The sequence below is a fragment of the Nuphar pumila genome, chromosome 3 (assembly GCF_984573655.1).
Source record: "Nuphar pumila chromosome 3, dmNupPumi1.hap1.1, whole genome shotgun sequence".
Taxonomy (NCBI): Eukaryota; Viridiplantae; Streptophyta; class Magnoliopsida; order Nymphaeales; family Nymphaeaceae; genus Nuphar; species Nuphar pumila.
This window is the reverse complement of record NC_143251.1, coordinates 60,340,338-60,363,774: the sequence shown is the minus strand read 5'-3', so window position 1 is coordinate 60,363,774 and position 23,437 is coordinate 60,340,338. Positions and strand designations below refer to the sequence as shown.

Genomic DNA, 23,437 nt, shown 5'->3' with positions numbered 1-23,437 from the left:
TATTTTCCTGAATTCGAGTTCCGGTTAGCCTGAAAAATCGTATTTTTTCAAAATTTGAGCAGTTTGTCGATTCGGATCCGGATTTGGATCGGACTGGATTTAATCCAAATTAATATGGATTTGAACTCCGTCCAAGAACCATATTAATCTGGATTTGATCCAACCCAAGACCCATTTAGATTTTTGAGATGGATTTGGATCTTGGATCCGAATCTAAATCCAAACCCATGCCCAACGATTTTTCCAACTTTAAATTCGTCAAAGACCATTAAATTGGGGTTTATTAATGTTAAGAAGTCTCCTAAGTGGATTTGGAAATTTTTGGAAGCTTCTGAAAATTTGTTTAATATTAAATAATTAATTAATTTAATTCCGAAAATTTATTTTGGTGTTTGTTTAGGACTCTTAGTAGAGTTCCTGGACTTAACTATAAACATTTAAGAAGATTTGAGAGACTTAGAGTCCTTTTTAAATAAAATTTTGAAAAGTCAACTTAGGAGTTCCGAAATTTTTGAAAAAACCTTTAGAGGAGTTCTTAGAAGAGAGAACTCTCTCTTCTCCAGGCCATTTAGAATGGGCTGGAGAAGGGGGCTGTCCCCCCTATTAGTCTATAAATAGTCAAAAAAAAAAAGAGAAGAGAGAAAAAGAAAGGGAAGAAAGAAAAGAGAGAGAGAAAGAGGGAAAAGGAGAGGAAAGGAAAGGAAGAAGAAGAGAAGGAGATTCAATCTTCTCCAGCCATCCGTCCACGTTTTTCAATATCTACCACCATTTTCTTCACATGGTAAGGGTTTCTCTCTTGCTTCGGATGAGAAAAGAACATGAATTTGATTTCCATGCAATGTTTACTCTAAAGTACATGGAGGAGGATTCATGGATCCTCTTCCATGGATGTGTTATTGATTCTTGTTATTTTTTTTTTAAATAAAAATTTTGTACACATTTATTTTCATGCTAAAACTGAATCTATTTGATGATCCAAATGGCTTGCTAAGTGTTGGTATTATCAATTTCCATGGGTGACCCATGTTATGGATTGTTAGAACTTAGATGCATATAAGCATGGGCAAGAATACCTTATACTCATGTATTTTGCATTAAAAGTATGTGTATTGATGGCCTACTGATCCATGATTCTATGAAGATTTGATTAGCATGTATTCATGGTTTTGAATAAGCATGTTAATGTATGCAAGTGGCTCGGCTCGGTGCAATCGACTGTTACACTAAAAAAAAAAAAATGAGTTTACAAAAGAGTTTGGTGGGCTGGCTGTCAAACCAGCCAAACCATGTTCGGCTGGCATGACTCGCCAGGCTCCACCAGATTCGGCTGGGGGTTGGTCGGACCAGACCCGACCTGGTTTGGGTAGGCACTCGGTAGCCCAGCTGAGTGGTTCGGCTGGGTACAGTTGAATTGTTTCAAAAAAAAAAAAAATCATTTTGATGCCGCGGGGTAGTCGGCCCTAGCCGACAGGGTCGGCTGAGAGCCGACTGTCAGTCGGCTGGGTGTTGGGTTGTATTTTGCTCAAAAAAAATAATAAAGTTTTAAAGAGATGGGCCCAATCGACATGCAGTCGGCTGAGCCATGGGCAGTCAGCCCCAACCGACTGGGTCGGCTGGGCTGAGTATCTGACCCAGCCGACTGGGTCGGCTGGGTGGGTTTGGCTGCATGCCAGACCCAGCCGACTGGGTCGGCTAGGTTGCCTATAAAAAAAAATGTTGTGTGGTGCAATTAAAATTTCAGATTTTTGTTGAGTGGGTGTATTTGAATACATGCTAGAGAATGGAGCTTTTTACTTGATATGATATGTTGAATCAAGGCAATATTGTAAGGTTGCATCTTATGCGTATGTGTACATTAAGTTGATGTGTTTGGCACGTGCGTTATTACTTGAATGTTCACATGTTTGATTAAAATGTGTATTTCATGAAAGCTTGCATGTGACATGAACATGTGAATTAAGGCATGCATTCATCATGAATGTGCGTATTGAATGAAAGCATGCATTTAACTTGGATGTGTGTGCACTCTTGCATATGCTTGTGAATTTTATTATTTCATGCACATCTTAAAATTTTGCATACATGAATGTGCATTGAAAGGCATGTGAAAGAAATGCATAGTAGCATGTGATTGATGATTTTTGCATATGAATGCATTGATGATCAAATGGATCATCCTAGGCTATGTGAGCCTTGAGCATGTGTTGCTCTTTATTTTAGTTAAATGCATTGCAAAAATCACATGTGATATTATTGCTTTATTGCATTGTTCCATGTTGTCACGGGTTGTAGTCCCGTGAAGAGCTTTGCATGTTGATTTGCGAGCTTATGTTATTAATTCTGCATGTTGAATTGTAAATTAAAAGAAATAAATTAATAACAAGATAAAAGAAATTAAAGAACAGTGTAATCTACGTTTCTTTGATGTTCCTTCTTTAGTGTGGGAATCTTAGATATTGCAATTTTGGAGAAACCGTGAAGATACTAAAACTTTGTGTGCGTTGTTGTTGCCCCTGAACCCGATATTGAGGTTCTTCTCCTGGCCACGGTTTTAGAGGGAGTCTGCCACTTTGTCTGGGGGTGGTGTGTAGACACAGCTGTTATTTTGGTATACCAAGAAAAGTGGCACTATGGTTGTTGATTTCCATAGTGCCCCGACATTGGTTGTTGATTTTCAATGTTCCGATAAATGATGTTGATTCCTGAAATTGGTCGAGGTCTAAGTTTGGAACTCAGTAATAAAATACAACTTGTGTGCTAAGTTACCCTGAGAACCCTACTTGACCTCGAGAACTTTTACTCGTTTGGAGTTTCCGTGGGCAACGGTAATTAAAAAGAGGAACTTAAATTGTGTGCATTTAATAGAGACATGCATATAAAAAGAAAACTATGATAAAAGATAATAATTTATTCATGCATTGCACTGAAATCATGCATATTTCTGCTATGCATTAGATCATGCATCTTTACTTGTTTCCTTACTTGTGATGTATGGGTGAATGTATGTTGTTTGTTCTCTAATGCATGTTAATTGTTTTATTAGTTAATTTATAGTTTTTGTTCATTATTAAAGTGTTCCCTCATGCTTAGTAATTGTTCTCTATTGCATGAATAGTTAATTGAGTTATGAATTTGTCATAACTGTATCTTTTTAAAATATTGTATGAATCTTATTTATGTTCTTTTACTTGTTTGTTCCATTAGAGAAATTTGTATGCAGGATTCTCCAGATTATGACACCCTACTTTTTTGTGTTTTTCGCAGTCTTAGATGCCTAGTGGGGAGGACTTGCTTTTGGGAAGAGTCACGAGGGAACTACACGACTGCATGGCAGATTCTTGGAACGGTGTGGCTTTTTCTTTTTGCTTTCTTTACTTTTATTTACTTATGTCTCAAAGTATATGCATTTGAATAAACAAAGTTTGGATTGGTTTGGTATGAAAGATGAGTATAAGATCCCTTGTAGTGGTGGTTGTGTTTAACTGTAAAGGCTCTGAGTCTCTGGGATTGTTTCTGCACTTGTTAAAAAAAATTGCCACTTTTTCATGGGTATGAGTTGGGGTCGTTACACACTACATGCATATATAAGTAACATTATCTTAAAAATATCATAATCATGCATCAGCCATAATTCTTTCAGTTTTTTTGGCGAGCTTGGTGTATAATACACTTACCCACTAGGTCCAACCCATGTTGCCCGCACTCAGGATAGCATTGGTAGGCATTGAAACAAACTTAATTAATTCTATGAAAGCATTTATACAACAACTTAATCAATTGAGTATAAGTTTGTTTAATGAAGAACCAAACCTCATCAGTTCTTTCAAATTCTAATATGGTCTCACATGTATCCGCACTCATGCTTCCCATAAACAAGGAGAGGACCTTTACATGTCCAATCTCCCATTCTTTCATAGTTTTTTTATAATTTAAGAGGGCTTTTTATTTCTCTTCTCCTTTAAGGACATCTTCTTTAGTAGTTTCATCATTTTCGCTAAGAAACTTTGTGAGAATAGGTTGTGGTTCCATCAAAGAATCAACAACATATTCCCACAAGCCTTTTTCCGATTAGGATTCTTTTGATGGCGGTGACCCATAAGTTATAGTTATTTTCATCAAACTTAATAGGGACCACCATCACCACTTCCTTGTGGGCCATCTTAAGAGGAGAGAAACAAAAAAAATAAAAGGATATAGAACTAAGAGTAGAAGGTACTTGGTTTGGCAATGCTCCACAAATTTGTTACAAATTTGTTATGACCAACTCTTCTACTCCTTAAAAATCAGCCCCACGAGCATCAATCTTCAAGTAAGGCTATAGGCATGCTTTCTGAGACTTTATCCTATCTTCTTGATCTCCCATGAGTCTCTTGAATGCCTCAATAACATCAAAAGAACACCAAGGCTCTGATACCATGTAATGAAATACAAAAATGTCACTTATGGACATAAACAATCACAATGACCACCTTATGGGTCAATTACATAAGCACAAATCCACATAAAGTCACTTAAGGGTATACAACAAATATAAAAATATAGGATTAGTATTCCAAAGATGCTCTAAGAAAAAACATATTTTGAGGAGGGGTTTCAACCCCTATATATGCAAGAGGGTGAGACATGTAGTTGTTGGAATCTCCCCAACGGCTAGACGGTTCTATGGTTATTTACCATAAGGCCTATGGCCTATTTGATATTTACAATTAAAGTAAAAAATAAAACAAAAAAATAAAAAAACTACTATTACATAGACATGTACAATGACAAAAATACCCCTCACCCTATTACATTGACAAGAGAGAGAGCGGTACCTATACTATAGCTTAGCTACTGCTTCTTTTTCTTCTTCTTTATGTGCCCTAGCAGGAGAGAGGAGACTCGAGAGGGGTCAAAAAGGGAAAAAGGGACCTTTTCCCCCTTTTGTATGTTGACATAAGACAACGGAAAAAAAAAAGTGGACCGACCTAAGCTTAAGACTAGGCGGTCCCAGCCTAGGTGGTGCCTAGGCGGTAAAATAGGGCCCCACCGCCCAAACCTGGTTGCCCAGGTGATGGGGCTGTGCCTAGGTCACCTAGGCCGCCTAGGCGGCACCTAGGTGCCGCCTTTGACAACTAAGGCAAAAAACAATGGCTAGATCTGGCACGGAGGCGGAGTATCGATCCATGGCTGTTGTGGATGCTGAAATTACATGGATTCAATATCTTATGAGTGATTTGGGTGAAATTGTTCCAAGATATGTTCTTTGGATAATCATAGTGCAATTAAGATATCCTTGAATCCTATTAATCATGAAAAGACTAAACACAATGAAATAGATCAGCATTTCATCAAGAGAAAGATTAAAGATTAAGAATTGGAACCTAAGTTTGTTAAGGGTCTTAAGATAGAGCATCAGCTGACTGATCTTTTTACAAAAGGCTTAACAAAACAGAGGTTGTGGTTTATGAAGAGCAAGTTGTCCATGGTAAAAGACCATGTACAACTTGAGGGAGGCTATTGGGATGTCACATCGTTTGGATCTGAACCAGGATATCTGATCCATGTTTATTTATGTGTATTGCTCTTTTACATTATTTACCCCTGTTATGTAATTTTATATGTTTGTATCAGCAGGGGTAATTATGTCTTGTAAATTACTTGAGATGTAGTACATAATAGAAAGACTTAGAGCACGACCCACATTGGAAATTGTCCCTCAACAGCCCTAACTCTCTCTATAGTCCCTCTGACTGCTAAATATTTATGGTTTCTCAAATCTCACAGCATCATCAATAGGATTCTATTCATACTAAACGCTTCACCAGGGTATCATGAAACAAGAATCAAACATTCTACAATTACAACAGCTATCACATAGGATGTCCTATAAATTATTACAAAACTGCTATTCATTACATATGTTGTATGATTAAAATTCTCCTAGCAGAAAATCTTTGTATTTCTCAAACATATCAATGTGATAAAGAAATATCAGCTGTCCAATTAGCAACCATGGAGGCATGATTCAATACCTAACAACTACAATGCCATCGGATGCAATTCTTAGTCTCTCATCGACACAAAGTTCAGCAGAAGTTCCAAATGCTTTGTCACCGTCACTGTACATCAACTGTTGTTTGCCACGAAGCATTAAGAACTTGATGCTAGTGTGCATTGTATTGACAACAAATTAAAGAATCACTAACCTCAAGTTTCTCCTTTCCTAATGGAGTAAAACCATTAGAAAGAACTCTTCTATTTCGAAGGTGTGAGACTCCAAGCATCTCACCATTTTTTATCACCTGTGGAACCATGTAGTCCAATTAGCTAATAACACTGCCATCTCAAGACATAAAAGATTAAAACTAAATGGCTTTAAATGGTCTAGATAGCATGATGTCAATCATAGTTTTTCTAACTAAGCAACTTAATTAAGTAGCCTTCTAACTAATAAATAAGTAATTGAGCTATCATATGCAGGTCAAAGCATCTGACTTACAGTTGTGTGCCGAACACCTGTCGATTTTCCAAGTAATTCATGTTCTTTAAGAAACAAAAGCTCTCCATGTACGGGCAAAAAATGTTGAGGCTTCACAATCTTAAGAACCTCCGCCTACAGCAGCAGCAGTTTTCTTAGTTCTATAATTAGGAGAAAGGCATACTAGAGCATGTGATTACAAAGCCAATGCATATACAATCAATTGCAGTAGTACTTTTGCACCAAAATGTTTAGGATATTGAAGATAGCCTTTTGATGCTCAGGAGTAAAAATTACAAGCTCAGAATCCAAGCGAGCAAATTTTCTGTTTGGAGCATCTTTTTTATGGTCCCTAAAGCACATGAGCAAACTTAACGTGAATTCATAATTTACAACTGTACAAGAGATGTATGGACATTCTAAAGAAACAACCATATAATACCAAAACTACTGCAGTTTTATGATATGGCCTTTTAAACTTTTCCCAAGTTTTGCTTGTTGACCTTATGGGTAAACTGCTGGGTTGCATCATTTTCGGTAAATTGTCCACTAAATTCATGGTTAAGTATTATGCATATGGACATGTTTCTTGGTGAACCATATTGCAGCTAGAGCTCAATGAACATGGTTGGAAACATAACACATGGTGAAATAAGAAATACATGTATTTCTTACAATTTTGTAAAGGGAAAACTTCCTAGAATTTGGATATTACATTTTGGGACAGATGAACCCATGTTGATTAAAGGACTGAATTCACAGTTAATGGCATTTTATTTTGAACCATTGGATCCTCATTCCATTAGAAATAGGAATCTGATGCCTAAGAAAGCCCTCCCCTCATTTTTCATGAATATGGTAAAGAGATTTAACGTACTTCAAAAGATGGAATCAATTCCACTACAACAAGATTTCAATTTGATAAATTGAACATTATTAATGTGACGACTTCAACATATTTGAGCATTATCCTTATTTGAGTTGGGATGAATTTATGAAGAAGACCTGGAGCCTTTATGGTTTGAATCAGGTTGAAGCCTAAAGGCACAAGCCATATGTTTATGTGCATACAAGTTAAGACTGCTACTATTCTCTGCTACTGGAGGTTTTATATAGACCACAGTCACTGATATCACCGATAGTTTGAAAATATTGCGATATTATCGGTATTTCAAGGTCAGTCGATATTTTCCCAAGATTTTGAAAAATATCACCAGAACTGAAAATATTGTGATATTATCGTGATATTTTCCCAAGATTTTCCTGATATTTTCAAAAAATGTCTTTTGTTATATATTTTAAGTACCTTTTTTGTTTCATTTATATTTTAAAAATTTTCTAATTGTTTTATGTTTTGCAAGAAAAATACTATAAAACCTATTATTTCTTATCTTTTTCGTTATTCATTATATTTTTCAAATTTTAAAACATCTGATATTTTCCTGAGGATTTTTCAAGAAAAACAACTTTTTGAAAAAAACTCTTGAGAAAGACCATGCCGAGAACGATACTGGTGACTATGGTTCAGACACATATAATAATGAATTTTGCGTCTTTAGTTGATGGTCAATTTCACCCAAGTATTAAGTTTCACACTCAAGATGGATATAAACTAACACTCTGAAATCCATCATTCTTCCTTCTAAACATGTCTCTTATCTTTCCACATACTTGGAGATTTCCAATTCAATGTCCAAACCTTAAAGAAGATTAAATTGCATGGTTGAGAGGGCTATCAGATTCATTCACAGGAAATAAGGAGAGAGAGAGTGAAAAAGAGAGAGAAATTCACAATGGCTGGGGCAGCACTGCAATACACGACCTCCAAAACCCTAAACATTATAAAGTAAAAACATATACATATTACAAGAATGCCATTAATGAGATCCTATTTAACATGTGTTTCATATAATATGCGTATGGATCTGGATCCAGATCCATAGGCATATGCAAACTGTATTCTAACACCCTCCCTCAAGTTGTACGTGATTTTGGAGCATGTACAACTTGCTCTTCAATAGCCAAAATTGACGTCCTGTTAATCCCTTGGTAAACAGGTCTGCCACTTGATCTTCTGTTCGAACATGACGTAGTTCTATCTCCTTCATCTCGACTTTCTGCCGTATGAAATGTTGATCAATCTCAATGTGCTTCGTTCTGCTATGCTGGATAGGATTACATGCAATGTTTATTGCGCTTTGACTGTCACATAAAAGAAATGATCGAATAATTGTCTCCCCAAGATCACTCAATAAGTGTCTAATCCATGTGGCTCCTGCCGTGCCTGCAGCCATCGATCTGTATTCAGCCTCTGTACTCGATCGTGCCACTGCCTTTTGTTTTCTGCTGCTCCAGGACACTAAATTGTGCCCAATATAAACACAATATCCAGAGACATATCGTCTCTCATCTGGATCCCCTGCCCAATCTGCGTCTGTATAAGTGATAAGTGCATGTCCTCTATGCAGATTATCGTTCTTGCGATAAACAAGTCCGTCTCCTATAGTTCCTTTTAAATAGCGTAGAATGCGCTTCACAGCTTCCATATGACCCTCCGTTGGAGCATGCATAAACTGGGATACCTGATTGATAGCATAAACTATATCAGGTCTGGTAAAGGTCAAGTACTGTAACATCCCCACGAGACTTCTATACGTTGTAGGGTTGACACAAAGATGACCATCTTCAGAGCTCAGCCTTTGATGTAATACACTAGGAGTGTTGACTGGTTTGCAATTCGTCATCCCGGCTCTTTCCAGAAGGTCAAGAGTGTATTTTTGTTGCATGAGTGTCAATGTGTCTTGTTGTCTGTCAACTTCCACACCAAGGAAGTACCGCAACTCCCCTAAATCTTTCATCTTGAAAGTTTTCATTAAAAACTGTTTCACGTCTTGCACATGACTATCTGAGCTCCCAGTGATCACAATGTCATCAACATATATAAGAAGAAGTATAACAATGTCCGCCTTTTCGTAAATAAAGAGTGAGTGATCCAGAGAGCATCTTCTAAAACCATAACTCTGAATCTGCATAGAGAAACTTTCAAACCGGGAACGGGACGCCTGTTTCAACCCATACAGAGATTTCCTTAGTTTGCACACCCAGGCAATAGGATCCTTCTCAACATAACCAGGTGGTTGCTCCATATACACTTCTTCCTTTAAAGTTCCATGCAAAAATGCATTTTTAACATCCATCTGGCTAAGGCTCCAACCTTGATCGACTGCTAGGGATATGATGATACGAATAGTACCCATTTTGACTACGGGACTAAACGTTTTGTCGTAGTCTTCACCATATTGTTGTGTGAATCCTCGAGCAACAAGTCGCGCCTTATATCTGTCAATACTTCCTTTAGGCTTATATTTTATTTTATAAACCCATTTTGAGCCAACTACATTCTTTCCTTCTGGCCGAGGGACTATTTCCCAAGTCTGGCATTCATGAAGAGCTTCCATTTCTTCATTCATAGCTTCAGTCCAATGACGGGATTAAAGAGCTTGATTAAAACAAGTGGGTTCATCCTGTTTTGTGAGCTGAGACATAAACAACTGGAAATCAATGGAGAAGGTCTCATAACTCACCCATCGTTGAATAGGATGCTTAATGCGTGACGGCCTTTGAGCCGAATCATTGGCGATGCGTTCCTCCACATTCCTCGGCTCTGTATTTTTGTCCCGTCTAGTGTATATCTGTACAGAGAAACGTTCTACTGGGGGTGGCTCAACTGGAGATAATTCACCATGCATTTGTGAGTCATTTAACTCCCTACTCAAGCCGAAGGAAGGACAATTTTTTTGACATGTTTCTCCTGTATTAGCAAAAAGATCTGCGCTCATCCATGGATCATATACTTCTAATTCTCGAGATGGCAACACTGCAAAGTCATTGACCTGAAAATTTTGTTCATCAAAAACAACATTTTTGGAGGTCCTAATACGTTTTGTAGTAGGGTCATAGCATCGATAACCTTTGTATTCATCTGCATACCCAACAAATCTGCACTTGACAGCCTTGTCCTGAAACTTATTTCGCAGAGATGAATCAATATGTACATAACATACACAACCAAAAACACGCAGTTCATCGTAAGAGGGATGTTGCCCAAATAAAGTATAATAGGGAGATTTCCGATCCAAGAGTGCCATAGGAAGACGATTTATGATATGAACAGATGTGTGAAAAACTTCTGTCCAGAGACTAACGTGCACATTGCTATCATGTAACATGCTCATCGCGCTCTCGACAATATGCCTGTGTTTCCTCTCCGCAACCCCATTTTGTTGAGGAGTATGAGGGCAAGAAACCTGTCGGCTTATTCCTTTATCTCGAAGAAAGGCAATAAACTCGTTCGACGAATACTCTCCTCCACCATCACATTGTAAATGCACAATATCACAAGCAAACTTTGTTTTGACCATCGAATGGAATTCCCGAAATATTTGAAAACTTCATGCTTGTGTTTTAAGAAATATATCCAAGTATAACGGGAATAGGAATCAATAAAGACAACATAGTAACGACTGCCAGAAAGAGAAGGAATAGGTGCGGGTCCCCAAACATCGGAACAAATAATCTCAAATGACTTTGAAGCTCTTTTATTTATAATATGAAAAGGAAGAACATGGCTTTTGCAGAGTTCGCATGAAGAACATTTATTATTATTATCAAAAAATAAACTTAAACTAGACTCTGGAAGGAGACCATCAGATACAAGATTTTCAACGAAACCTCGACTACAATGTCCCAAACGACTATGCCAAATATCTGGCTTATTACAATGAGATGAATTAAAAACTTCCAATGAAGGAAAAAACAAAGACTCTGAAGGCGAAGACACTGAAGAATGTTTGGACGACTTCAACTGGAGGACTGGGACTGAGGGCGAAGACACTGGAGGAATCTCCTTGAAGACGTACATGTTTCCTTGTCGCTCCCCCTTAGCGAACGTCTCCTTCGTTCGTAGATCCTTAACATAAACAGAAGAGGGAGTAAATTCGACGGAAGAATTCATATCGTCAACAAGTTTAGCTACAGAAGCAATGTTCTTTTTAATATTAGGAGCAAGAAGGACATTTGACAAATGAAGTGAGGACTTTGACATAGGGATATGTGCATTACCAGTATGACTAATAGAGTGATAAGTTCCATCTCCCGTAACTATACTACCTTTTTCAAAATAAGGCAATAAGTGAGATAACTTACCCGCATTACCCGTAACATGTGTGGCGGCACCTGAATCAACATACCATTCGCCTTGTTCATTTTGCTTGATTGTCATCTGTGACAATGCTGATAACAAAAGTTGTTGCACATCTGTGGATGGCACTTTTGTGTCCGCAGCAGTAGTTGATTTATTCTCAATTTTGTTTAGTTTTCCTCTATTTTGTGGATTGAACCAACAATCAGCTTTCACATGTCCTCTTTTGTTACATAAGAAACAAGTGGGCACTCTCCTCTGATTCCCTGTATTAAAAGCCCCTGAAATATTAGGTGTAGGTAAGATACCACGTCCTCCCTGCCCGAAACGTCTACGGCCTCTGCCTCCTTGATACCCTCCATTCCCTCGTCCAAAACCTACAGAAGTGTCCATGGCCAAAACTGAATGAGGACGAGCTGACTCATTTCCTTCTGCCCTTTGCTTCATAATCATCTCATGCTGGAGAAGTTTCGCTTTGAGGTCGTCAAAAGTGGGCAAGTGAGGAAGGCAGGATAAAGCTGTGGTAAACATGTCAAAATCAGGACCCAATCCATTGAGAAGTTGTTGAACTTTATCTTTATCTGCAATAGCACTTCCAACAACAGCCAATTGATCAGTAATACTCTTCAAGCGGCCTATGTATTCCATGACGGTCATGGAGCCTTTCTTCAAACTTTGAAATTCATTTTTTAAGTACATAACTCGGGCTTCTGATATCTGAGAGTATGTCTGAGACAGCTTACTCCACAGATCTGCCGCAGTGCAATCATCTGAAAGAGTAACCAACACTTCTTGAGAGAGTGTTGACGTAATATAAGCAACCAAAGACTGATCCCGCTTCCTCCAAGCTGTATACTCTGGATTCTTAATAGAAATGGTAATTGTGTCACCCTTCTCATCCTTGGTTTCCTTCAAAATAAGTCGTGGTGGCATAGGAACTAAACCACCCAAATGTTCATCGAGATCCTGACTCCGTATAAAATGAAGGATTTGCCTCTTCCAGGTCAAAAAATTAGAACGAGTAAGTTTTTCAGTAACGAGCTGACTCAAGAAATTGGCAGAAGGACCAGATGACGAAGAGAAATCCATAGCAGTGAAACGATGAATAAGCAAACAAGATGAATAGAGGAAAAATACCTGTACTACCAAAAGTGTTGCACAAAGAATATTAAAACAGCAATAAAGAAAAGGAGAAATGGAACCAACACAGGTCTGAAAAACAGTTGTTGATGTTGAGGAAAAGATGGAATCAACACAGACGATGGAATGAAGAAGATAAACAAATGCCAATGAACGAGAATAATAAAAATGGGTAACATAAAAGAAAAAGCCAGATGAGCACGCTGAAAGGAAAAAGGGACCACCTTTCAGAAGATGAGATTTCAGATTCAGAAGATGGGATTTGAGATAAAAAGAAGATGATCACGCTGAAACAGTCTACGCTGGGTGCTGTTCACGCTGAAGAATCACGATCTGGGGTTGCTGTTCACGCTGAAGAATCACGATCTGGGTTGTTGTTCACGCTGGGTTTGTTGTTCACGCTGAAGAATCACGATCTGGGGTTGTTGTTCACGCCGAAGAATCACGATTTGGGTTGTTGTTCACGTTGGGGTTGTTGTTCACGCTGAAGAATCACGATCTGGGGTTGTTGTTCACGCTGAAGAATCACGAATCTGTTGTTCACGCTGGAACTGTTACTGTCCACGCTGGGGTTGTTTCAGAACTTCTTCACGCACAGGATTAACCTAAGCTCTGATACCATATCAGATTCATTCACAGGAAATAAGGAGAGAGAGAGCGAAAAAGAGAGAGAGAAATTCACAATGGCTGGGGCGGCACTGCAATACACGACCTCCAAAACCCTAAACATTATAAAGTAAAAACATATACATATTACAAGAATACCATTAATGAGATCCTATTTAACATGTGTTTCATATAATATGCGTATGGATCTGGATCCAGGTCCATACGCATATGCAAACTGTATTCTAACAAGGGCTTCAGCATCATAAGATTCAGTTCACTTTGTCATGATATTTTGTGTTATTAACTTCTTTTAATTGCTCAAATATTTATTGTCAAGAGTCAAGACCAATTGAAAAGAATTAAAATGATTCCTTGGATTTTTTAATATGTAACTACTGTTTGTATGCTAACTGTTTTTAGTGTTTTACCATATTAGTAAATTTTGATATATTACCTGATCATAAATTTTTCAAAATATAAAAGCCTAGCAAGTGTTTCACCGAGTTAACTGCTAAGGTTTCACGTCAAAATGAGCTTTCCAACTTTGATCCCCATCTTTGCCAACTATGCAGCTGACACCAAAGTTTAGCTCTGTTAGAACCCAAGGGACAAATGAAAAAGCACACAAGCCTTCTTGCTATACCAAGAACCATAGTTTTCAGTTTTCATGACTTTCCCTGGAATGAGAAGGCCATCTAGGGATTAATCAAGTCTGCTGTGAGAGTAGCAGGAACTCCATTGACTTAGAAGGGTTGATATGGAGTTGAAAACTTAGACCAGTGTGAAACAGATAGACCCATGCAAAAACATCCACTTCTGATTGGCTGAATCTCTCTCATTAAAGGAACAAATCTAGACTTCTAAACGGCTTCCACCTTGGTCCTTTGTGCAGAAAAGGGCTGGAAAGGGCCTGAGGAAAACACTGCCCCTTTTATTTACAAGACACCCACTCTTGACTTTCATCACCTCCAATCTCTAAACTCTAATTTTTGTGTGCATGATCAAGTTACAAGTAATGTACTTTGGCCTACCATCCACTAGAGGTAACCTCAATTAGGACAGCGATGAGACATGGCATCACTCCACTGTTAAAATATTATGTCTCTTTTAACTGTAAACTGAAATACCCATCAGGGGTATTTCAGTCCTTTTACTCAATAGGTGTCAGCCACCCTAATGGGCTAAGATTTTTATTTTTTATTTTTTTATTTACTTTTGCTTTTTACACTTTTTTTCTTTTTGACTGTTGTGAAAGGGACAGCTCCATATAGCTGTTGGAGCTGCCCCAACAGTCACAAATGTGACTGTTGGGTGCAGCTCCAACAGTCATATTGAGCTGCACCTGTGGCTTCTTTTTGCATTATAAATAGGCCTTAGTGGCCCTTGTGAACATATCCTTTTTTGTGAGTGCATATGCAATAACAAAGCTTTTGTAAAGCCCCTCTTGGGAAACTTATGAATTGAAGTTCATTTTGTTTCATGCTTTTGTGCATGTGTATCCGTGCCTTCGTGCACTTGTGAGTGTTCTCCTTTGTGCCTTTGTGCACTTTTTGTATTTCTTGTATTGTGATGTTACACACAATCTCTTTTTGTAGAGATTTTCACATGGTATCAGAGCAAAGTTGTTTGGAGAAAGAAATTGGTGTGATTCTTCTCAATATCAAGTGCCTCGAAAAACGTGCCTTCAACTTTTTGGTGATTGAAGTGGAGGCTCTTCTTCATTCAATATTTTAGAAGATTACTACAACAAGAAATATTTAAAATCTTATTGTGGTACGTATTCTTTTCTTTCTTCTTTCCTCTCTAATGGGTGAGAAAGACTCATTTTTCACTTGGTTTCAAGCTAAATGGCTCAAATTATCACGTGTGGGCCGGAAACATGGAAGCTCACATCAAAGGGAAAGGACTTTGGGGTTACATTCAAGGCTCGATTCCGAAACCCGAGCCTAAAATTACTTTGGTTAAAGAAGGGGAAATCAAAATCCTTGAGGGAGATGAAAGAACTAATGCTCTTGAGGAATATAGTAGGAAACATGAGGAATGGGAAATGAAGAATTTCAAGATCTTGTCTTGGATTTTCTCTTCCGTTGAGACAAGGATTAATGCCAACATTATAAAGTTTGAAAAGGCTTCTCAAGCGTGGGAGTATCTTGAGAAGATGTATACTTCTAAGGACTTGTCCCATAAGTATTATCTTCAAAAGAGAGCGTTAACTCTTGTTCAAGGTGATATGTCTATAAGAGAGTATTTTGTGGAACTCTCTTCAATTTGGGATGAGCTTGCTATGCTTGAACCCAAGTGGAGTGGAGAAGCCATAGAGCTTCGTCATAAGCAATTAGAAGAAGACCGATTCTTCAATTTTTTGAATGGGGCTAAGGCCCGAGTTTGAGCAAATAAGATCTTCTCTCCTATCCTCTTTTACCGCTCCTTCTCTTGAAGATGTCTTAACTAAATTAAGTGGAGAGGAAACCCGTATGGGCATTAGCAAGCAAAATCCTAGTGTGCTTGCAATGTCCACAAATCAAGAAGAATGTGATGGTGTTAATGCCGTTTCTAGACCCGGTAACAATTTAAGAACATATAGACCTCCTCATTTTAAGAATCAAAATCAAGGTAATCAAGGAGGAAGAAGAGATTATAGCAAAATCTCGTGTCACTTTTGCAAAGAACCGGGTCATATCAAACCAGTTTGCCCAAAATAGAAGAAACTTCTAGCAATGGCAACTACATCTCAACCATCCAAAGAGGAATCTTCAAAAGAAGCTCTATCTCTCAATCAAATTGTGGAGGCTCTTCAACCTCTTCTAAAGGGAGCTATTTCCGATGCCGCCGTATCCACCTCTTCTCCTCCAGGTAAAACTTCTTGGCTCTTAGATTCGAGTGCATCCTTTCATATGACCCCAAACATTTCATCTCTTTCCGAGTATTCTAAAAATGTGTCACCTTCTTTTGTTTCGACCGCGGATGGTACTTCTCTAGAAATTAAGGGAATTGGAAATTTTAAAACCCAAAACTTCTTTATTCCAAAAATTAGACTTATACCAAAATTAAATTTAAACTTGCTTTCCGTTTCTCAACTCACGGACCTTGGGTGTAACATTCAATTCTCATCTAATAAATGTTTAATACAAGATCACCGGTCCGGGAGATTGATTGGGGAAGGCTCTAGGAAAGGAGACTTGTACTATGTAGACTTTCTTCAAATTCCTAAAAACACCTTTTGTAATGTGGCCCAACATAAAGACATAAATGTTTGGCACAAGAGACTTGGTCATCCCAACATTACCAAGTCATCCTATCTACATTTTGTTAAAGATCTTTGTAAAAATACTTTCTCTTGTAATGATTGTATTCTTGGAAAAATGAGAAGTATACCTTTTAAACCAAGAACTATGTTTAGTACTAAACATTTTGAAATTATTCACTCGGATGTTTGGGGACCGGCACCTGTCATATCCAAAGGTGGTTTTGCTTACTATGTGATTTTTGTGGATGATTTCTCACGATATTGTTGGATACATTTTCTCAAATATAAGCACAAAGTTTTTTCATGTTTTAAAACATATCATATGATGATTAAAAATCAATTTAATAGTAATTTAAAGATATTCAGGACCGATTTCGGAGGTGAATATCTCTCTAATGAGTTTAAGAAATATCTTGAGGATTGTGACATTGTCCATCAAAGATCATGTCCTAAAACCCCACAACAAAATGGTTTGGCCAAAAGAAAGCATAGGCATATCATTGAAACCACTAGAACCCTTCTCATTTCCCAAAATATTCCTAAAAAATTTTTGGCCGAAGCGGCTCTTGCTTCCGTCTATCTTATCAACCGACTTCCATTCAAAAAATTAGATAAAATTTCTCCTTTTGAGATTCTATATGAAAAAAAACCTGATTATAATAGGTTGAGAGTTTTTTGTTGTAAGTGTTTTGTTCTTACCGATAAAAATGATAAACTCTCACAAAAAGCCATTCCTTGTACTTTCCTTGGCTATTCGGAAACTCAAAAAGGATTTCGATGTTATGACTCTAAGAATGATAAATTATATGTTTCAAGAAATGTAACTTTTTTGGAAAATGATAGTGGTTTTGAAAAAAAGGAATCTCATTTAGAAAATGCCGATTACTCCTTTCTTTTTGACCTTTTATCTAAGGATGATGATATCTCTAGTGATGATGAATCAACATATAATAGTGAAAATGAAATGGTTGTGATCAACAATAACTCTAACCCTTCTACCCCTCAAGAAGAAAATGTATCTAGAGAACCCATCACTTATTCGCATAGAGATAGAAGCACCTTTAGGAGTGCTATTGAACTATATAGTGAACCTAGTGAGACTATTTCCACTCATGATTCTCATCCTAGGAGAACTGAAAGAACTAGAAGGACTCCCTCTAGATTCTTATCTTTTATTTCTTTCTCTCCTAAATATCGAGCTTGTTTGAGTGCCATTCACTCTTATTTTGAACCAAAAAATTTTGGAGAAGCCGAACAATGTACTGAATGGAGAGAAGCCATGTAGAGTGAACTCAAAGCTCTTAAGAAAGCTAACACTTGGGAATTTCAATCTCTTCCCAATGGCAAGAAAACTATAGGATGTCGATGGGTGTTCAAGGTCAAGACTAAGAGTGGTGGTTCTCTTGAAAAGTATAAGGCTCGTCTTGTAGCTAAAGGGTACAGTCAAGAATATAGAATTGACTATGAAGAGACATTTGCTCCAGTAGCTCGTATGGTTACTGTCAGATGTCTTATCACCATTGCTTCAATTCGAAAATGGAATATTTACCAAATAGATGTCAAAAATGCCTTTTTAAATGGAGATCTTAATGAAGAAGTTTACATAGATGCTCCACCTGGTATGGAAATCCCTAAAAATAAAGTTCTTCGTCTTCGTAAAGCTCTTTATGGACTGAAACAAGCACCCAAGGCTTGGCACGATAGGTTTAACAATGTAATGACTGAAAATGGTTTCACTCCATGCTATACTGACACTGCATTGTTTGTTAAGAAATTTGATGAAGGGATTGTTATATTATTGTTATATGTTGATGATATGTTAATAACAGGTGATGATATCAAATGAATCAAGAGCATTAAATCTATTTTGACTTCAAAATTTGAAATGTCAGACTTAGGATTTCTGACATATTTTTTGGGAATTGAGGTTGCCTATTCTCAGAGAGGCTATTTTTTGTCTCAAACTAAACTTGCTTGTGAGATTCTTGATAAATCAGGAATCACAGATGACAAGGTCTGCGAAACTCCTGAAATAGTAGGTTCGAAGATGAAGATTGATGATGGGATTCTCTTAAAAAATCCCACACCTTATCGGCAATTGGTTGGATCCCTAACGTATCTCAGCATTACCAGGCCTGATATTTCTCATGCAGTACATGTTGCTAGTCAATTTCAACATGCACCTACTACAGTCCATATGAGCGCCATCCTTCGCATCATCAGATACATAAAAGGTACAGTAAACAAGGGAGTATTTCTATCTTCTACGTCTGAATTAAGTTTAATTGCTTATACTGACTCTGATTGGGGAGGTGACACAAATAACCGTCACTCCACAACTGGTTTCTGTATTTTTTTAGGTGAATCATTAATCTCTTGGAGATGCAAGAAGCAGCAAAAAGTATCGCTTTCATCCACTGAAGCTGAGTATAGAGCCATGGCATCTACTACCATGGAGATTGTTTAGATTTGCAACTTGTTGGAAGATATGAATATTCAAGTTCAAGGGCCCACAAAATTATGTTGTGATAATAAAAGTGCAATCTACATTGCCAAAAATCACACATTTCATGAGCGCACGAAGCATATCGAGATGGACTGCCACTATGTTCGTGAACAATATTTAAGAAAAACCATTGACCTTCCTTATGTTACATCAGAATATCAACTGACAGACTTCTTCACCAAGGCGCTGTGTTCTCCAAGATTTAACTTCCTTCTTGGCAAACTTTCGGTCGTGACACCCTAAGTTTGAGGGGGAGTGTTAAAATATTATGTCTCTTTTAACTGTAAACTGAAATACCCATCAGGGGTATTTCAGTCCTTTTACTCAATAGGTGTCAGCCACCCTAAAGGGCTAAGATTTTTACTTTTTCTTTTTTATTTACTTTTGCTTTTTACACTTTTTTTCTTTTTGACTGTTGTGAAAGGGACAGCTCCATATAGCTGTTGGAGCTGCCCCAACGGTCACAAATGTGACCTTTGGGTGCAGCTCCAACAGTCATATTGAGCTGCACCTGTGGCTTCTTTTTGCATTATAAATAGGCCTTAGTGGCCCTTGTGAACATATCCTTTTTTGTGAGTGCATATGCAATAACAAAGCTTTTGTAAAGCCCCTCTTGGGAACTTATGAATTGAAGTTCATTTTGTTTCATGCTTTTGTGCATGTGTATCCGTGCCTTTGTGCACTTGTGAGTGTTCTCCTTTGTGCCTTTGTGCACTCTTTGTATTTCTTGTATTGTGGTGTTACACACAATCTCTTTTTGTAGAGATTTTCACATCCACCACTCCAGAGATGTAAGAGGAGAGATTAATTGCATGTTTTGTAAATCAAACCCTACAACTATGATCTAATGTTGTCAGAATCAGTATTGGCCCTGAATCGATTTTAAAAACGATCAAAGGCATCAACCGATTATGATTCTGGACTGAATCGACCAGTTTTTAACCAGCAGATGACATGTAAGACCCAGTATTCTTTTAAGAATATATATATATATATATCGTGTAAAACCCAAAAAAAATGGGGGGGATCCGACCCGGACCCGCCAACCCGTTAGGGTTAAGAAACCACAAGGGCGAGGGTTTCATTTAAACCCTCTCCCCCGCGCCGCTGCATACCCCCTTCCTCCCTCTGTCAAAAAGAGATTTCCCGATTCGAGCCCTCCCGTGCTTTTAAAAGCAAGGGTGAGGGGGAAACCCTCACCCCTGCGCCTCCCTCCTCCTCTCCTCTCGACATCTCTCTCTCATTGCGATTTTCGGCAAGCCCCGACGTCGCCGGCGCCTCTCCCTCTGTCGCTCCTTGCGATTTCTCGCAGCATCGCAACCGACCCTTCCCGTTCCCTATTTTCGGCAACCGCGACCTCGCACGACAGTCGACCCCGCCCTCTCTCCAGGTACGTCTTCTTCTTCGTCTTCCTCTTTTCGGGCTGTCGGAGGGTCGGTCGAAGGCCCCCTGTCGTGCCTTCCCCTTCTCCCCCCTTTTCTTTTGTGTTCGCAGGGAGGCCGGCGGCCCCTTGCCGCACCTCCCCTCTCTCTCTGCATTTGTCGGAAGGCTAGCAGGAGGCTGAAGCCCCCTGTCGTGCCTCCCCTCTCTCCATGTGTTCCCTTCTTGGTAGGGGAGGGGTCGAGCCCCCTCCCTGTGCTCCCTTTTTTGGCAGAAGAGGGGTTGAGCCCCTCCCTGCGCCCTCCCTTTCTGTTGTTGGTGGGCAGGGGCTCACCCCTGCCGCCCTCCTATTTTTGGCTGGCAGGGGCGACACCTCTGCCGCCTCTCTGTTCTTGACAGGCAGGGGCTGGCCCCTTATCGCCTCTCTTTTTCGGCCTGACCCCCCCCCCCTCTTTTGGTAGGACCAGCGAGGGTTTCGCTTGTCTGGCAGGACCCGTTAGTGCACGCCACCTTGTGTTGGGACTTGGCAAGCTCGAATCCTAGTGGTATAGTTGTATAGCTAGTAGGGGTTTGCTTAACCTCAGACTTCGGGTTAGCCGGTCAGGTCTGGGCTCGCCAGGTTGCCAAGCCCACACATGCCGCCCCTACTTCCACTACATGGGGTCAACCCTGACTCGGTCAAAACTTCATGTATGTTAATTATCATATTTATTTGTTTACAGCTCGCACGACAGATCCCGCTCGTGCCCCGCAGCCCGTGTCTTACACCACCTACATTCGTAGGTGCTCGCAGCGATGCAAACTCTCGAGGTAGAGGAAAGTTGTACAAAAAGGGCAATAGATAAACCGAATTAAATTAAAATAATTAAAATCGCCATGCTAGATATACTTAGATTTATTTTTAGTTTTTCTATACTTATTTTGCGTTGTGTATTTACTTGTCTGCATGTTTATGGGTTGAGGTACAGTTTCATTCCTCGTGCATTATTTGCATATTTACTTGCACAGATTTGAGGCCGAGGTGTGGTTTTGTACCTCATGCATTATTTGCGTATTTACTTGCATGCACGTTCATTTGGCCGAGGTACGATTTCGTACCTCGTGCATTACTTATGCCCTATTTGCTTGCATGTACATTTGGTCAAGGTACGGTTTCGTACCTCATGCATTACCTACACATTTATTTGGCCGAGGTACGATTTCGTACCTCGTGCACTACTTATGCACTTTACGTTCGATGTGTGGCTTCGCAAATCGAGTGTTGCTTTGTACTTGTCATCATGCTATGATGTGCATAGGCTCGCATTTGTGGTAATTATGTACTTACATGAATGCAACATCGTTTATATCCTGTTTTCACTCGTTTTCAAAACAATGGAAGTTGTGTTATTGCGCTATAGTTCTCTAAAAGAGGGATTCCTTACGCGAATCCAATTTTCTTCAAAATGCGCAGTATGTTGATATTGAGGTAAAATGGGATGCGAGATCCATAGTGATCTCATATGTGTGAAATGACACAATGTTGTACTATGGTTTTAAAAGATAAAACGTGTTGAATGAGCACTTTGGTATTCCTTGAATCTTTGTGAGATTTTGTGTTGGGGTTCTTCTGAGAAACTTGTACCCCTTTGTCGTAGCGTACTTGTAGACATGCGCAGCATAGTAGTACTATGATGATCCGATGAGAGACCCGAGGCGATCTCGTACCATGCAATATTGTATCATCACTCCAAAAGAGAGAATATGACATCTGAGCATTTTCTGATTTGTATTGAATCTTAGCGAAACTTTTGTGTTGGGATTTCTGTTGAGAAATCGTTCTCCTTTTTATCGTAGTCATACCTTTTGACAAGAATGGTCGTACCTTTAGACAGGTACGTCACGTTGGTGTTACGATAATCGGATGAGAGGTCTGTAGTAACCTCGAAACGTGTTTTGGCACATTATTGAAATCATATAATGTGATATTTGCCTAACAGGCAAGAGGCTCGTAGGGTTCTAAAGGACCAGAGCATGACAAGTTTTTACTTGAATGGTTACACCATGTATTATTGGCAAAGCAATGTTGTGGGGATTCTCTTTGAGAAATCCACATCCCTCTCATCGTAGATGTACTTTTGAACAGGTACGTTGCGTACTACGATGAGTAGGATGAGAGGTCTATGTCTACCTCGAACGTGCAATGGCACGTGTTTGAGACCACAAAATGGTGACATTTTCACCCTCACAACAAGTTGACCCCTCTCATCGTGGTTGTACTTTTGAACAGGTACGTTGCGTACTGCGATGAGTAGAATGAGAAGTGTGTAGTTGTCTTGAACGTGCACTGGCACATATGAATCACCTAATGGTGACGGTTTCGCCTTCACAGGCAAGATGCTCGAGTGGGTCTAGCAGACCAGAGCATATAGAATGGGGTGACGGTTAAGAAACCCCCGTCGTGCCCATTCGACTCGCTAACTCCCATCAAGAGAGAGGATAGGATGGTACAAAACTCTGATAGACAGGTCATTAATGGCTATTTCGGGCAAAAGACTCAGCTTCCCCAGTCATTAAAGTTAGGAAAAATGGACTACAAAAGATAGCTTTCGGGATACTTCTGCAGAAGTTAAGACGCATCCACGGGCCACCTATGCCTTTGGGGATTTACTCTCTTGGTCACTGGTCGTCCCCTTAGGAGCGGACTCAGTCATTCATCTAGGTTATTTAAAACACAATAAACCCCCTAGACTGGTCTCGGTTGTTTCTACGTTTCGTATCTTGCGCGTATCCGCCTGGCCAGCTAATATCAAAATATAAGTTAACCAATTCACATTATTTGAGATGTGTGTGTTGTGATATGACTTGCTTGTTTACTCAATAGTTCAGTATACTACTCATTGAATTATGCACACT

General features: G+C 39.0%; 1 protein-coding gene across 1 annotated transcript in view; it reads right to left on the bottom strand.

The window, feature by feature from the left end:
- EMB2746 (RNA-metabolising metallo-beta-lactamase family protein) overlaps positions 1–23,437 on the bottom strand; it is a 157,638-nt gene that overhangs the window by 12,496 nt on the left and 121,705 nt on the right. Inside the window, exons 12-14 of the mRNA XM_089999530.1 lie at positions 6,482–6,595; positions 6,189–6,284; positions 6,015–6,112 (exon numbers count right to left, since the gene is read on the bottom strand). Coding sequence (XP_089855656.1) covers positions 6,015–6,112; positions 6,189–6,284; positions 6,482–6,595 — 308 coding nt within the window. The remainder of the gene's footprint in view (positions 1–6,014; positions 6,113–6,188; positions 6,285–6,481; positions 6,596–23,437) is intronic.